The 18297-nt window shown below is 34.3% G+C and overlaps 1 protein-coding gene and 1 long non-coding RNA gene across 3 annotated transcripts; both read right to left on the reverse strand.

Annotated features, from left to right (window-relative positions):
- Positions 1–628: 628 nt before the first annotated feature.
- LOC110461280 (carbohydrate sulfotransferase 5-like) lies at positions 629–10048 on the reverse strand. The gene is made up of 5 exons (XM_021514696.1): positions 9974–10048; positions 9392–9558; positions 2769–2873; positions 2496–2661; positions 629–1737 (listed from the first exon to the last, which is right to left on the reverse strand). The coding sequence occupies exons 4-5, from the start codon at positions 2630–2632 to the stop codon at positions 927–929; spliced, it is 948 nt and encodes a 315-aa protein (XP_021370371.1). The 5' UTR covers positions 2633–2661; positions 2769–2873; positions 9392–9558; positions 9974–10048; the 3' UTR covers positions 629–926.
- A 3143-nt stretch (positions 10049–13191) lies between these two features.
- LOC110461277 lies at positions 13192–17255 on the reverse strand. Of its 2 annotated transcripts, XR_002464118.1 has the most exons (4): positions 17189–17255; positions 17022–17047; positions 16532–16695; positions 13192–16017 (listed from the first exon to the last, which is right to left on the reverse strand). It is a non-coding gene; the product is annotated as an uncharacterized LOC110461277 (long non-coding RNA). The 2 variants fall into 2 exon arrangements; XR_002464119.1 differs by lacking the exon at positions 17022–17047 and having other exon boundaries at positions 17189–17248.
- Between the last annotated feature and the right edge of the window lie 1042 nt (positions 17256–18297).

Genomic DNA, 18297 nt, shown 5'->3' on the forward strand with positions numbered 1-18297 from the left:
GTTTTGTCGTATTGTGTGGTATTATATTATTTTGTAGTGTTGTTTAGTTTAGTGAAAGTATTTTGTGTTCTTGTCTTTGTATTGTAATATGTTATGTATTATTGTCTATCCGTATATATGTGTTCCATTCTAGACTATGCAGACAACTGTGTTTCCAAAATAACAACATGAATATGTAGCAGATATTGATGTAAATATTGTATTTTGTATTGATGTAAATGTTGTATGTTGTATTGATGTAAATGTTGTTTGTTGTATTGATGTAAATGCTGTATTTTGTATTGATGTAAATGTTGTATTTTGTATTGATGCAATGTTGTATTTTGTATTGATGTAAATATTGTATTTTGTATTGATGTAAATGTTGGATTTTGTATTGATGCAAATGTATTTTGTATTGATGTAAATGTTATATTGATGTAAATGTTGGATTTGTACTGATGTAAATATTGTATTTTGTATCGATGTAAATGTTGGATTTTGTATTGATGTAAATGTTATATTGATTGAAATGTTGTATTTGTATGGATGTAAATATTGTATTTTTTATTGATGTAAATGTATTTTGTATTGATGTAAATATTGTATGTTGTGTTGATGTAAATGTTGTGTGCTGTATTGATATAAATGTTGTATTTTGTATTGATATAAAATTGTATTTTGTGTTGATGTAAATGTTGATGAATGTATATTAATTGTATGAGAGTTTAATATTTTAGTGACGTTTCATTAACTATTATTATATGCACGTTTAGGGGTGTTTGCTGTTTCCCTGACCTACCTGACCCGTTTGTTTTATGTCACATAGGCAACCTTAGTTGACCACACTAAAAGTTCCTTTTAAATTCTCTCACAACGAGAATAAGGAATGCCTTAAAGAAAACTGTCAATATGTCCATCTTCCAAAGTCTTTAAATATTAAGACATTACGCGTACCGGAAGTCATCGAAAGTTGTCACAGTCGACCGGAGCGGAACTGTGATATCCCTGAGCATGCGCTCCGAATCCACATTGATATAGCCTAATTTTGAGTACAGGGGTTGACACACTTCATCAACTGTAGCCACTAAATCCATCGGTACGTCTTTTCTCCAAGCCTCTGCTTGCGCAGTGGAATTTGATTTCCGCGCACAGAGTTGTCCACAATTTTTTGGAACATCCTCTGACGTCATCGAATGTATTTCCGATTCTATTTTGGTTGTGTACGCCATATCTGTAAAGTTGTACACAATATTGGTATAAGATTTTGGGTCTTTGGCGATCTCTTCATAAAATATTCGCAAAGTCCTTCCCGGAAAAGATGTCTGAAAACGCTCAGCCGTGACAACGTCCTGGTACACGCGGTTACAAAACCGAGTGACGTATTGTCGGAAATGAGCCGCTGGGATGACGCCGAGCGCACGTTGTGACATAATGGTGGCCCGAGGGTCGCGTATGAGGTGTAAAATACGTAACTTTGGAATCGACGTCATCAAAGGTTCCAAGAGGTCCATTGGAATCCGGATTATTTTCAAGGCGGAGTGGCTCGAGTTAAGACAAGCCATCTTGGTTTCATTCACACAGGCGTGGCGTTCCGCTAGCGTTCTTGCTTTGCTCACACAAAAACGCATGCCCTTTGCTTTTTTACTAAACGTTAAGAATCCGTTCAGCCACATTTTAATTGGGATGATATCCATGTTACAAGTGGTAAGGCCCTCTATAGTAAGTTTAGCGATATCCAGGAAATTGTCATACTTCCTGCAAAAGCCAAGATGAACTTATTGAAATTTGAACATTTTGAACAAAATATACCCAGATGCTTCCTACAAAGAAACTGTATACCAGGAACGTTTTTTGCTGCAGTTTAATTATCGTCTTTTTCGCCGGCCATATAAGGGTCAAATTTATCATTACAGCGAACGTAAGTTAATAACATTCCAGGCATAGAAATTAAACGTGAAGGCGAAATAAGCACTAAGCGAAAATTGGTTTCAAGGGCGAAGGGCGAAAGCTTGACTGGGCGAAAAGTTCTCCGTATACAGTATCATTCAGAAAGTTTGTTAGCTTAGGGTAACATTGGTATAGATAAATGGGTTCCCTTAGATTTCGTGAACAGAGCCAAACTCCTTACATGTTACCTATATACAATAGGCTTGAATATAAAAGATTTTTTTGATTGTTTTTGTCACAAGATTAATCTAACTAAAATGAAATAACAAATTTTGAGTCAATTACAAAATTGAACAGATTTAGAACAATGCGGGTTTGGACGCTGGTTGCCAAATCAAATTGATTGATCTCTTTATCGATGATGTTAAACATATTATTGGTTCATTGGCGTTGACATGCGCATTAACTACTTCTAAACAATGTAGCAGTCCCGCAGTTAAAATGAAAGGGAGTTTTGTTTCCGTCAAAGGTCAACAGAACATGACCCTCAACCAGAAAATATCAAATCACGCTTGCGCGGAAGTAGGACTACTACGTCATACTCTGTTGATGGGCTATTATATTACCTTGATGTTCCGTTAAGGAAATAGAATGTTTCCTGGCTCCTAACAGCGAACTGGATTGCGTGTAAAGGCTCGAACAGGTAATATACATCCGGGTTAGCTTGGAGTACGTTACCAAGGAATGAGGACCCACTACGCATGTACGTCAACAGAACTACGGGTATTGGTTCTACAGAAAAGAAAAATTAACGTTTAAAGATGGTTTCCAATAGAAATGACGTACAAGTACTTATTGAAAATATAATATAATTAGATCCAATTTAATTAATATCTTACCTTGGTCCTTAATCGGGACGTCCTTTTTATGAGAGGTCTGTTGCGCGTGTTCAAAAGTTTTGATAGTGTCGATGTCCTTGATCCTCTGTAACCATGGGAGGCTCCCTAAAATAGAACATGGCTGTAAGACATGTGACAGTTTTTAAATATCTTGGTGCAGGGGAGATAACCGTCTTTTTGAATAATTCCTTTATTTAATTATGTCTGTTACAATTTTTCAGAATGATACAAACTAGCGGACATGATATTGCATATATCGTTTCGTCTAAAGCTGGACACCAAAATTGTCTACACTCTCGAGAAAAAGCTACTGCAGTGCATATCAATAGTTTTACTAGTTTATCAATATTTAATATCTGTATACAGGTAAAATCAGCAAACTTGTTTTGATATATTTTCGTCTTAAGCTGGACACCAAAATTGTTTACACCCCTACGATCAGGCAAAATCAGCATTTTTTTCTCGCAGAAGCGACCCCTGTTTTCAACTTGGGTGAGAGCCGCGGTGAGAAAACATAGAAGTATTCGACAGTTCGATATATTTCTATCGTCCCAAATAAAGGTAATTGAAATAAAAAAAATACCCACTGACCCCATGCGCTAACATCCGGGCAACAAGGAGTGATTAACATCACACATACCGATTTACCTCAATTTATTAAAATCTTTTAACGGTTGTCCTGGGGAAACTATTATCAATTATATAATATTTTCACAAATACGTGAATTACGTACGCTCTCGCTCCATGAGTTTGACAAGCAGAATGACCGAAATGAGAAGACCAATGAAATACTTGACAGGCCGCCGGAATGAGATTTTGACAATCATCCTGATTGAATGGTGGATATATCACTTCCGGGACAGGGAACAGAAGTCGTATTGATGCTAAGTGTATTACTATAGCTAACTTAAATATGTTCCTTTATTTTACGAAAGTTCAAAGGTCACCACTTGAACGCAATAACGTCACATCCGGTTGTTAAATCTTTTTGAGAGATTTTCCAATTTTAATGTTATCCAATTGTTCGAGAAGTGTGTACAATAAAATTGCACAGGCGTAAACTAACGCTGAAAAATTAATCCCGGGATTTTATGCAGAAAAAAAGACACAAAATCAAAAAACCTTGACAAAAGGCACACTTCCGGTATATTCAACCCCCTAATCAAACATTAGTTTTCCATCAAGGTAATCTCACTGTGAATACAAATCCAAATATCGAAGTAAAGCACAATCGTCTTTATCTGTAGATATTGTGTTTGCTCCACGTGATCCCGTGTTCCGTATTGGCAGACTTGTGTAAAATTTAAAACTCCTTGAAAAGGTAGTTGGTCTCAATTTCACATGAAAAAAAAAATTCTGTTCACTTATTTGTAAATTTGTGAATATTAAAATCCCAGGTGATCCCTTTGTTTAAACAACTATTTCCGTGATGGCTCTCCAATCGTTCATAGTGTCGTTGAGATCATATACGAACTTGCACAATTGAACGTTTTCTTTTCCGTTGAACGTGTCTGAAATGGTGTCCTTACATGAACCAAATTAAAGGTCTGAAAATGATTAGAATTTGGAAAAGAAATGTTGATTTTCAGATTTTTCGACCCACACGTTGTGAAAAATAAATCGGCACTATTTTAAAGTAAACAGCCCTGCCGTCTTACCGCGCGATGAGTACATTTTAAGTTTTATTTCACAAGGATCTCGTATCGGAACCTATTCATGGCAACCATCTGGTACAAATACAATACATTGATGGCGGGAAGAAGATTATACTAACAATTAATGGCATGGAGAGTATCGATCGATATTTTATTGTTAATTTACGGCCGCTGCGTTGCATTCTGTGAGACAGTGTTTATGTGTAACTCTGAAGATATTGAAGACGAAAACCATTTTTTGTTCATTTGTCCATTTTATCAAGTTTTAAGAGAAAGACGTATAAAATTGTACTACTGGAAAAAAGCATCTGTTTTCAAGCTGATTCAATTATTAAGCACAACGAACGTTAAAGAATTAACTATGTTAAGTAAATATATATATGATGCCACCCAGTTGAGGAATAGCATGATATAATGTTAAAATATATGTAACTACATGCATTTTTTGTCCATTCTCCACTGCGTTATTGCAGTGTCTGCCACTGGATGAGCTGTAAAGCTCAAAGTCAATAAATGAATTTGAATTTGAATGTGGATAAGCTTAGAGCGCGCCGCTGTCGACGCTGTCCGAGGATTATGAACGGAGGATTATTGTAATCATAATCTCTTTATTGATCGTTAACTTTATAGATACAACATTATTGTAGTTTGTAAATGCATTCTTAGGATACCTTTATCAATTATTAGCTAAAACACAGCACGTTTACAACACGCGCATATATCATATAAATATGTTGTATTTTCCGATGATAATAATTGCAAAAATTTGAAACATAGGGACAACTTTGATAGCAGGACAATGTATTTGATTCTCAGCTCGTTTTGATATCGGGCATTTGAAAAAAAAGCATTGATGTCCGTCCTTGATATTATAAGGCAACTGGCAAAAAATTGGCGGTAAATATTTCTGTTTTCTCCATTCTAGAAGCATTACAATAAATGCAGCTTTATCAAAGTTGTTATATACCTAGTTATGGATTTAATTCATGATCGATTCGTTTAAACGTGACGTGAGGTACATGTAAAATCTCTCGGAGAAGTTTGGCGACGAAGCGAAAATCTTCTCACATTCCTGTTTGAGACCGTCAAGTAACTGTACGATAACAATATAAACAAAATTATTTGTATCTGTAGTATTTTGATGAAAACGAAAAATTCAGCAATACATAATAAATCATTTTTGCTGTTTTTAAAAAAATGTCCTGCTCAAATTTTACGATTCGGGTTTGTCTTACACATGCGAGGCTCACTGTCTGAAGTAAGAGTTAGCATAATCGCTACAGTGGGACTTATTTCACACGTAAGTGTTAGCAGCTAAAACCGCTACAGTGAGACTTACTTCACACATAAGTGTAAGCAAAAACCGCTACGGAGAATACTTCACACGTAAGAGTTAGCTTAATCGCTACAGTGAGACTTATTTTAAACCTAAGGGATAGCTAAAACCGCTACAGAGAAGACTTACTTCACACGTAAGAGTTAGCAAAAACCGCTACGGAGAAGACTTACTTCACACGTAAGAGTTTCCTAAACTGCTACGGTGAGAATTATTTCAAACCTTAGAATTAGCAAAAACCGCTACAGAGAAGATTTACTTCACACGTAAGAGTTAGCTAAAACCGCTACAGTGAGACTTACTTCACACGTAAGAGTTAGCTAAATCGCTACAGTGAGCCTTACTTCAGACGTAAGAGTTAGCTAAATCGCTACAGAGAAGACTTACTTCACACGTAAGAGTTATCTAAATCGCTACAGTGAGACTTATATCAGACGTAAGAGTTAGCTAAATCGCTACAGAGAAGACTTACTTTACACGTAAGAGTTAGCTAAACCGCTACAGGGGGGACATGCTTCACACGTAAGAGTTAGCTAAAACTGCTAGAGGAGCCGATTATATCAGACATGAGAGTTGGCTTAAACTGCTAGAGGAGCCGATTACATCAGACATGAGAGTTAGCTACGGCTGCTACAAAGGAAAATTCAGAAATGGCTCATTCATTCTAACGATTTGTGGTCGAGGACAGATATTGAAGGCAATAAAACTGTCGCCATGCCGTATCCCTCGGATACAATTGAATCTCATTCGTATGTATCGGTGTTAACGCATGGTGACATATGCTGGTATGTGTCTTCACTGGGCTCTGAGCTTTGTTATCTTACAATATGTTACTAATACAATTTTTCAATAGATAAGTAAAAAAGAACGGAGCTGTGGATTTAAAATCTGAAGAAGTACGTACACACGTCCGACAAGTAAATAATGTTAATAGAGTTTTATTTTTCTCTAAATGAAAAATATGTCATACTACCGGTAGATAATTCTTTTCTCATAATCTAAATTTAAAACATTAAACACACATAATTTAATATTATTTCGTTGCGATTATTGTCTTAATAAAGGTTAGATTATCAAGTATTTCATTTTCTTGTATAAACTCATCATGGGTATCTTTAAGACATCGAGGAAAGCAATTTTTATGTAGGTTGATTTGTGTATTTTCAATGTTATGTAACAGAAAAGTATCATTTATGCTTGTCATCAAATCTATATTGGTTTATAGATAAGAAGTTTTTATCTACACAATGAAAACGAATATCATTTGTTTTTAAACACAAAGACCGGGTGATCAACATGAATTAAAACAATGATTGTAACACCTCGGTAGTTATCTGTGTTTTGATTGGTTCGCAATAACCAATAGGACGCAGTGTTGCATTTTCCAAAACAATAACAAATGGATGGAAATATTGTCCTACAACATTAACCAGACTTTGTAATGTCTTGTTGTTATAAAATTTATTAGAATTACGACTAATGGTGAAGTTGATTTAATGTGTCGAGGAAACAAATATCGAGGTTCCCTGTCCCAATCCACTGTGTTTTCCCCCTCTACACAGTAACTTCCCCTTAACTTTCTTAAGGATCCCTGTCCCACTACACTGTGTTTTCCCCTCTCTGCACAGTAACCTCCCCTTAACTTTCTTAAGGATCCCTGTCCCAATCCACTGTGTTTTTTCCCCTCTACACAGTAACCTCCCCTTAACTTTGTTAAGGATCCCTGTCCCACTACACTGTGTTTTCCCCCCTCTACACAGTAACCTCCCCTCAACTTCCTTAAGGATCCCTGTCCCACTAGACGGTGTTTTTTTCCTCTACACAGTAACCTCCACTTAACTTCCTTAAGGATCCCTGTCCCATTGCACTGTGGTTTTTCCTATATACAGTAACCTCCCCTTAACTTCCTTAAGGATCCCTGTCCCACTGCACTGTGGTTTTTCCTATATACAGTAACCTCCCCTTAACTTCCGTTTGGAAATTACTGTAAGACAGTTGGGCCAGGACACTTCTCGATCTGATGTTCGGGTAGCTCAATCGGTTAGAGCGATAGTATATCAATCTGCGGTCCTGGGTTCGAATTCCGGTCTAGTCAAGCTGATTTTTCTTTTACAATCAAAACACTGTTATTGATAATATTTTGTTATTTCGGCTTTATCATTGTTCTCATGAAACGTATATGTTTCATTTTAGAAATTATTTATCAAAACTATAGTCATGCCAAAGACACACTTTCCAACACTTCGTTACATTTTTGGTAGTGGTACGGGGACCCTTAAGCTTGACGATAATACTAGAGACGAAGATGTGTGGTTTTCCTTATCTCTTTTGTTTATTATCTGTTTTTAATTGATTTTTATTATGTTCACCCTTACTACAACAGAGGAGCCCGAAATGGACGAATTAAAAATTCCGTCTTTGCATATTGCAGAGTTATCTTCTCTTGAGAGCAGGTATTGATTGTTAAGTCATTTGTTTGTGAGAGTAACGTCATCAATGTTTGAGAAAACGACGTAATTTCCTCACACGAACCAATGACGTAACAATCAATACCTGGTCTCAAGAGAAGATAACTCTGCAATACGCAAAGACGGAATATGATGCAGTAAAAAAATGTTGCTATGATTTCTGCATCGATATTCTAAACTTTTAAATTTGTGTTTTCTTCTTTCTATTTCTAGTAATTATTTCAAAACACTTGAGCAGATATGAACTTTGCAGGCGACAATATCGACACATATTTCACTTTCGTCCACAGTGTTGTTCGTTCGTGTGAGATACGTATTTCAACACGAAATATATATATACATCGTCCTTCAGAATTAGACAGAGACGTTATTCATTAATACAATCTGACCAGCAGTAACGGTGAGAAGTCCTTGGCACTCGGGGCTATACATGGTTCGGCCGAGATGAACAGGTAAAACTTTAAGGTCGATAATTGATTTCTAGATTACTATCTAACGGTAAATGATGTCCATTTCACGGTATTGATTTTAAAAGTACTTACGCGAGGTAGCTGATTTCGCGATAGCTATCTAAACGTAAATATTGTCCATATCAAATTTCAAGATAGTTAAATGTCCGGAGGCAATTTCAGAAGAGTCACTTTCAAACACCAGCGGTCTTTAATATGTACAGTATTAGCAAATCATTCATTTCAATGCAATGCCGTGAACTTCACAGTTTGGGACTAATATGATAATATACACACAACAAAACAATCGAAAGTCAATATTGTAATATATAATAATTTAATCTTGCTTGTAACAAGCATTTTCATAGGCTTAAAAATATATGTTATCAGCCCATAACGTAAAAAAAATGACGTCGCCGTTTTTAACGTCGCTTTTAATTGGCTGATACAGCGGCGCAATAATCTCTAAAAGAAAAGAGTCCATCAATAAAAGTGGATTTCCACAGGGATTGTGTATAGTTGATTAAATTATAAGGATTAACTTGAATATATGTTTCATGTTATGGAGCTGTAACACACCAAAAAACGGAGTGTACTCTCATCATAAACCGCTTCGCGATTTATTTAGAGTACACTCCGGTTTTTTGTGTTATAGCTCCTAAAAATATATTCAAGTTAATCCTTAAATATCTTAGGAACAGGATGTTTACTCACTTTTTGTCTTCTTAGAGGTAGATGTTCACAGTCAATCCTGTTTGGTGCTTGAGGTCAAGGCTGAGTGTCAAGATGGAATATCAAGGCCAGTCGTTCAGGTCAAAGTTCAATATTGATTTTTTTCTAAATGATGCCGGCAGCTGTTGTAGATATGCTGTAAATGTTAGCTGAAGAAAGATTTTCGTGTTAGATTTATTTCATTTTCTCACTATCTTAATTCTTTTTAAATGTCATATATTGATAGAAATATACGAAATCAATAATAACTGTACATAAAAGTCACACTTATATATCGACACAGAATAAAAAAATCTGTAAAATTTCGCAAACTTACCCATATATATTAATTCATATTAATTGATATTTAATAAATAATGTGCACGTCAGAGCTTATTTTCGAATGACTTAATCATAAAATGACAAGTGCGATTATAAATATTGTACGTGTTGCAGTGCTTTATACAGTTTTTATCCACATGAACATGAAATAAAAAGCTAACAAAATTTCTGAAATATCTATTGATAGTGTTTTCTGACATTCCATCTATATATACACGGTGATAAAATAGTAAAATTGTATACCTGCTTTTATCGCCAGACAAGTACATGGACACCCCATTTTTTTCTTGGCTGGCGAAAACCAACACTCCTCGCCGGTACCAATGTGGGGTGTGAATAGCTGTTGGTGGTACGTCTGAATATCTATCTAACTTTATAAAGACACATCTTTATAATTATACCATCATCACCTTTTCTGCACACTGATTGGTCAGATACATTTGAATTGAATTTAAATATACCCCTGGCTGTTTTTAATTGATTTAATCATAACCTTTGAACCGAACTGTATCTGCCCTCTGGCGGTAGTTGATAACGGGATCGTACAAGTGAGTATACAGGGAATACGCGTATATACGCTTTTATGTTGTTGAAGTAATTGAGACGAGTTCTCTTGCAGATAAGAACAATATTGTATTTATATGGTGTACCGTTAATGGTCGGGAACCATCAGAAAGTGCCCGCATGTATCTACCTGTCTGAACTATACCAACACGACACCATTACACCATCATGTTACGGATCAAAGCAATGATTTTAATGCATATAAGAATAGCTTTAATGGACTCTCTAAGTATCTCCTCAACGATTCGTCGCCGTAGGAAACTCTTTGATAACAATGAATTGTTAATGAAATTTGACTCTTGCTTCGAATATATTTATATAAGACAGGTATACTATTATGCGAATTGTAAATAATATTTGTATTCCGAAAGTTGTTGATTGAATTTTGAATTTAATGAATATATGGAATGGAATATCTGAAAAAGGGTATAAATAAAGTATTTCCTTTTATCTATATTTTTTATCATCAAATACTAAATATGGAGTCAAACAAAACACTTTAAAATACATTTAACATTAATTAAGTTTGGACAGCTCACTGAAAAAAAACCTCGCCTTATTATATAAAGCACATGGATAACCAACTCGTGTTGCCTAACCTTTTGATGCGGTGAGATCAAACACGAATAAATTAATCTTTCATAAAACTTTACGGTTATTTTTAAAAGTACATAATGTAATTTAAATGTGAAGTTGATGATAAATTAGAGTTTGACAGAAGATTCAGATTCTTTATTAGCCGAAAGCCATTTGACTCATAGGCGCAACAGTAATGCAAATACATATAGCATACAAGTATACAAGTATGAAACACAGAAGAAGATTGTCGCTCTGAGTATAAGCCTGGGTCCCTACTCATGAAACCGTACGTTCTTATTCCGTCTTTGCGTATTGTAGAGTTATCTTCTCTTGGGAGCAGGTATTGATTGTTATGTCACTTGTTTGTGAGAGTAACGTCATCAATTTTTGAGAAAACGACGTAATTTTCTCACACAAACCAATGATGTAACAATCACCCCCTGCTCCCAAGAGAAGATAACTCTGCAATATGCAAAGACGGAATACTCAATCTCAGATTCTGTACTCAAGCCCTATATCTTGTTTTGGCGATAAATTAGGAACAAAACGCATTTTGTTACGAATTTGGAAAAAAGGGGGTTTAAACTGAATATTATTTTAAACGGCTACACAGGACTTTTTGACTTTTTAACATGACTTAAGTGCATTGAAAGAAAGTTCATCTAAATATAAAATTGAATACAGTAGATTTAAGATCTAAGTGATTATACACACATCATTGTGGCAATTGTCAATTGGTGTTTTATCATAGGAGTGGAAACTTATGTAAGTATTTGTCTATATCTGGTTAGGTATAGCATTTCATATATAGATAAATATTTTTGGATGAGACCAAATGTAATTAAGTTCTATGAATTAATGAATACTAATAATATAAAAACACTGAAGAAACTTTGTACTTTTATCAGAATAATTAATAACAATATTTGACCACCTTGATACAAACGTGCATTTATTATGAAACAGTACTGTGTACTACCGACTACGAACACTACAATTATTATATATTATATTGTAAATATGTTTCTCTTTACATTGTATTGTGAATTGAATATATCCAAAATATTTCGTTAATAATATTGAATGGAGTATTAGTTTAACACTAGAAATCACAAAACACACGGAACAGACGTTAAAAGTCTTCTTTTTTTATTAGAGTGTCATGTATCACAAATCAATAATATATATACAGATATTAAATTCACTTGCCCTCACGTATTCAAGATGAATTATTTACCATTATTAGCCTTCGGTTACAAGGTAACTGAGGGGATATGCAATTACAACAGCATATCTTATATAAGTAACTTCTGTTTGTTTTTGTTTTTCTATTGTATTATTATTTCATGGTGAATGGTTTTTTTCTCTGTTTTATGTTATGATAAGTACATTTTCATGTTCCTGTCTTGATAATAGAGCAGATCGCCCTGAAAATTTGACAAATTTCTTGGTTTAAACAATATTTATTTCACATATCATAATATATAATAAGTACGCAGGTTAATAGGAATATGAATAGGATCTAGCGACAGATCTTAAATCTTATATAAAGCCATTTCCCTTGAAATGTAAATACATTAGACAATACTACAACATGCATTTCACAAACACCCAAACATTGTTTAGATTAACAGTTTGTGAAAATACTGACCATTTTATGTGATGAATCAAAAATTAAAAAATAATACATAGGTAGGTATGATAGCAGAATGGAAACAGTAATGAAGAGAGCATGAAAAGATCTCTACTAGTTTCTATGTCTGCACTGTCGTTATTCCGTCTTTGCGTATTGCAGTGTTATCTTCTCCTGAGAGCAGGTATTGATTGGTACGTCATTTGTTTGTGAGAGTAACGTCATCAATTTTTGAGAAAACGACGTAATTTTCTCACACAGACCAATGACGTAACAATCAATACCTGCTCTCAAGAGAAGTTAACTCTGCAATACGCAAAGACGGAATATGTACTTTTAAATAGTAATATGCATCCAACCAAGATGTGTTTGTTCGGATCCAGTGCCAATATTGGATCATACTGTCGTTTTTAGTTATAAGACCTAGATGTGTTTTTTAATAAACAGTTACGGGACAAAAAAGCATTACCACATCGTTCAATCAATTGTAGACTTTTGACTAAAACCAATATATCTTTGTTTTAAATAAAATTATTCCAAACTTTAATAATAATAATAATAATAATAATAATATACAACATTTATATAGCGCCCTATTTAATTTATAAAATTACTCTAAGGCGCTTTACAACATATGGATAATAGTAATGGTTATAATTTTGAAAACAAACAACAAAGGCTTGCAATCACTTTCATACATTGTACATTTAACAAGCAATGTGGACATAATTGAACAAATAAAAGGATGCTATGAAAAGATAGGATATTTTCGGGAATAACCTTATTTACAATCAAAAGTTTAAGGATAAAATATCTGACGACGTCAAAAATTGTAAATATGTCAGGTGAATCATTGTTTTATCGGTACTTTTTCATATGATTCGGAATACTTTAAACATTAACTATTCATTATTTTGACTTCAGTACTACCTTTCACCACTGTAGGTCAAAATGGACTCATCCAGATCAATGCATGGTAGAGTCTACTAAAGTTATATAGGAGTGAAAGGGTAAAATGATAATAAATTGGCAAATTACATTCTATTTCTGTAGCACGTATCATAATTGATATAAAATTATGAAAAAGACATAATGTACATGCACAATTAAGGATATGCTGTTATGAGGTTTAAGTCACGTTCAAATCTCGTCTTTGATCTAGTGAAACAGGATTTTATTTGATTTAACAAATTATGGTCAATTTTAAAAGCAATTATGCATCTGAAGATCTTATCAAAAAGCTAGATACCCAATATTTGCAGAACCTTTTTAACCATATTTGTATGACCAATTCGACTCCCCACGCTCCGTCAAACTTTCCCCCTTTTCGACACTACATTAATTACTGATATCGTGTTGCAATTTTGATTGTAGCAAGATGATTGTCGTTGTACAAGTTTATAATGCTCAATAATGTAAAATATAATCTGTCATTAAGTGGGAAATTGTACAATATATTTGTACTCTATTACTCTTTTAGATCAACTGAATCCCTTGTTTTTATCCCGCAAAAGTTGAAAATATAAATGGGCATATGACGCGGTGAAATGTCTACTTTTTCCGCCTTTCTGAATTACACGTAAAACGGGCCTCCACAATACTGTACACAAACTTAATGCATAATGATTATAAGTACACTCTGTGATATTGTTGAAATGAGTTAATTTAATCTAGAAATATCTTGATCTGCTTATAGTTTAAATGTTATGTTGTATATAATTGCAATACATGTATTACGTAGTATTGTGATTGTGGTGTCTCATAGGTCAGCACTGGCCGGACAGTACTTGATATAAACTTTATTTCATTCCAAATTAGGTTCCATTACATCACATAACATACAAAGTACAGAGGAATGGGATCCGGAAACAAGTTGAAATAACTTATATAAATCCGTTTCCGAGAATTTATCTCATTAATTTAAGTACTTATACATAGTTCTTAAACATAGTAAAAAGTATTTTATGATACAGGCCTATATTGAAATGTGTGACACGTTAATAAAATATTCATTGTTATTATATATCAAAGTTGTATTTGATTCCCTAAAGTTCAGTATAAAGGCAATTCACAGTTTATCAGTCGGGCTGAACTACAATTTATTAAGGTCTATTTATGAATTATAATTCTTTAACAACAAAAAGGTGATTACTTTGCTTAGTAAATGCAAAATATAATATTTTTTAAAGGAAATATATCATTCAACACGAAAAGAATGCATGAATCTCTCGGCTGCTTTTGTCGTATAATTTATTAAAAGAATTAATGGGACAAATTCCAGCAAAATGACCTTTGGTACGTTTATAATAGTTTTTTTTCGGAAACGCTTAAGTCTTTCTAATTTCTTATTTGGTAATAAAGGGAAAAATTACCTTTTTTCTTGGTAAAAATTGTGATAGTCAATTTCACAAGGGGAACTCTTATAACGCAATATGGTAATCTCAAGATGATATTTTTTTGTGTCAAATTCATGTCATATACATATGTATATATGCTAAAATGCTAATTTATTTAGTGATTTGAGCCATTTTGTCAGCACAATTATTGCTGTAATTCTACCCCTAATCAACCCACATCCTCCAACCCAATCTTTAAAACGGGCCCTTAAAAATACCACCTTAACCATCAACAGTTGTATAATTTGTTATGGAATATTTTCAGTATCCAAATTTCATAGAATCAACATGCGGAGTATAAAAAAGGGCTTTGTAGAAGACTATTCTTGTTAATGTTTTTATTACGGAAATAATATATTAATGACCCTGGGATATTGTTATCACACGTGGATAGTCTGGAGATGCTAGGCCGCCAGCTACAATCCACAATACTGAAAGTTACCATCTTTGTTCCAAACTACCGTCATGCAAAACAAAACCTTTCTCCGGAGCCTTGTTTCAGTTTTCGGCAGTGGTACGGGGATCCTTTGAGTTATTTTAAACGTTAATTGTACTTTCGTGTTTAACATTGTAGGGTTAACGAGCGTACTAATACGTAAGCTTCCACGTTGGAGTATTTATAATTATAAAAAAAAAAATGACTTGTCTTGTTCCTAGAAGGACGGACTGTGTTTTCCCAGGAAGTGTGACGTGGCTGGCCTCCAAGTTGATTTGTGAAATATATTTCCCTTTTTAAGTCTGTCCACTGGCTCATAGGCGCCCGGCCCCTATCGAAACACCGGCGTAGTTGTCATTTCATCCTGTTGATCGACGTTCGGTACCTCCTGCTGATGGACCTTCGGTACCTCCTGCTGATGGACCGTCGGTACCTCCTGCTGATGGACCTTCGGTACCTCCTGCTGATGGACGTTCGGTATGGAATCCTCATGTAGTTTTTGGGGTAATAGCTTTTCGATTGTAGTTAATTTTGCTGTTTCATGGACGATTTGAGTGTAACGTTCCTGTTGAATCTTTTCAATTTGTCGACAGTAACTCCAGACGAACAGCGCTCCCGCAATAATTAACAACAGAACAATCATCCTCGAACGGCCGTGCGTCATTTTGCCTGAAAAAATCTAAAGGAATTTAAGCAATTAATTCACGAATCAGTCAATTTAAGAATTATTGTAAGATGTTGAAATTATGTTTTAATAAACAAATATCAAACTCAATAAGTTATTTTTTCAGTCTTTAACTTGCTGTATACTATCACCTGACAGTTAAACAGTTTACCCATTGAACGGTCAAACGTTTTGATTTTTCTGTCATTTTTTTACCGTTACGTGACCGCGTGATTCTTTTCATGTACATCAAAGGATCGAACTAGTCTTCTTGTCTCATCAACAAGGTGGCGCACAATGAGCCTTCATTTTTGCTATGACATATTCCAGGGATGTAGAAAGAGAAAGTGAGCGTAACCCCGGATATCGAGGATGATGGACATTTTGTGACTGTAGAACATTAATCACAGTCTTTAGAATTTATGAAATATAATCAATATAATGAGCAGAAAAACATACCATTGGCGACCTTACATTCCCAATAAATATGAATATTCTTTCGTAATAATAAGGAAGGGAAGATACTCACACAAAATGTCAAAGGTTGTCTTCTTTCTGTAAGCTAATATATTTGACGTAGTTTCTCTATACTTTGTATCGTAGCGAGAATGAAATGAAATGAATTGAGAGAATCAATTTCCTTTTGTCCACAGATGCCTTTGGGGCTTTGGAGTCTCGAGACGTGCCACGAGTCTGTAAAATGATATGAAATATAAGTGTAAGGTAATTATTATTACTAAGAATGTGTCCTGCATATGTTGAACAATACAAAATGTCCATTGAAATGTTTAAATTGCATACCAGGTATATAGCTATTGAATTCATCCTTATATTTAAAAAACGAGACTAACAATTTTATAATAATTTTTATTTTTATAAAAATGAAATTAATGAATCTCACTTACCGTGTACAGTTAAAATATATTTCACCATTGAGTGATTTTTTAAGATTTTATACTGATAACAACAAAGTTGTATAAATAATGTTCTATGCATGCAAAATGCTCCCTATTTCTTACTTGTGTTTCGTGTGCGCAATCAACAGCTGTAAAGACAAGAACACATGTTGTGTAAACCTGTTTCCTACCTTCGTTATATAACATGAACAATTGATTAAAACGGTGAACAGTACGAGAACAAAAATAACTGAAATGAATAATGTTGATTTAAAATTGAAGTCACTCACCTAGATAGTTGCCGAGAATACCCAAGCATCCGATTTCGCTGTTTGCCCCGTTAAGTTGTTGGAAATACACTACAGTGGGCAGTGGACACGCGTACATTACAATCCTACCTGATACACAAGTGTGTACGTGTCTCCCCCATGTGATTAGTTGTAGTACATTTACATGCACTATCTTATGGAAACAATACTTCCGCTACTGCATTCGTGGCAAATATTGGACAGTAATTAAAATTTAAAAAAACCCATCGAAATGTTAATTATACCTTGAACCATAGGAAATAGAACGGTAAACGACCGTAGAATATTATTTAATCCACGTGTCTTTTAATTATAATACTTTATTATAACCTAACAATTGATATAAGGTAATATTGTTGCAATGACATGGAATGTATAAATGGGAATATTTACCAGTAATTCCTGAAAAAAATTCACTTTCGCATGAATGTCCCGTTGTTTTGCCAGTACTTTAATCGTTACCTTTTTGTTTCTTCGCTCCAAAATACACACAGGTGATTGTACCTTATATATTTACTATTATTAATTTTTCATATTATTTCCGACAAGTGATTGGCCAGAAGTGAATCACGTGTCCACCGATAAAAAAAACCCCGATATTGACTTGGAGCTAACAATATAATTATGACGTGTCTCCAAACAAACGCATCGTTTAGCTTCCGTAGCATTTTACTGTGTTTTTGTTCCAGATTGCTAACATTACTCTTGTGAAAATAATAAAACAATTGTAGCCTTTGACTACTTACGCCGACTTGATTGGGAAAATCACACACGCGATCTCAAGTAAACTCTCCGAATACATATTTAAAAACTATACGTTGGTGTCCCTAATCCTATCATTACCTCTTTTGCTGTTATCCATCTTTAACATCTTATATATATATATACATATATGAATTTGTATTAGGTTATTACGTGACTCATTAATTTTGTATATATATTTTCTGTTACGGAAAGGACGTAAGTAAGTTGCAATAACTTTTGTCCAATCCATTTGTCTTTTGTTGCAATAAAATTGATTTAAACTAAACTTCGGTCGATACCTGGATTTATCGACCCGACTGCGTCCTCTGTTAATATGTCTTTTCTCG

This window comes from Mizuhopecten yessoensis, unplaced genomic scaffold (assembly GCF_002113885.1).
Source record: "Mizuhopecten yessoensis strain PY_sf001 unplaced genomic scaffold, ASM211388v2 scaffold10595, whole genome shotgun sequence".
NCBI lineage: Eukaryota > Metazoa > Mollusca > Bivalvia > Pectinida > Pectinidae > Mizuhopecten > Mizuhopecten yessoensis.

Bases quoted from the DNA above. Each gene is read 5' to 3' on its own strand.
- LOC110461280 (XM_021514696.1), bottom strand. From the start codon at position 2,632: ATGCGTAGTGGGTCCTCATTCCTTGGTAACGTACTCCAAGCTAACCCG. The intron at 1,738-2,495 runs GTAATATAATAG...TGGCTTTTGCAG, and splicing joins TTCCTTAACGGAACATCAAG to GAAGTATGACAATTTCCTGG.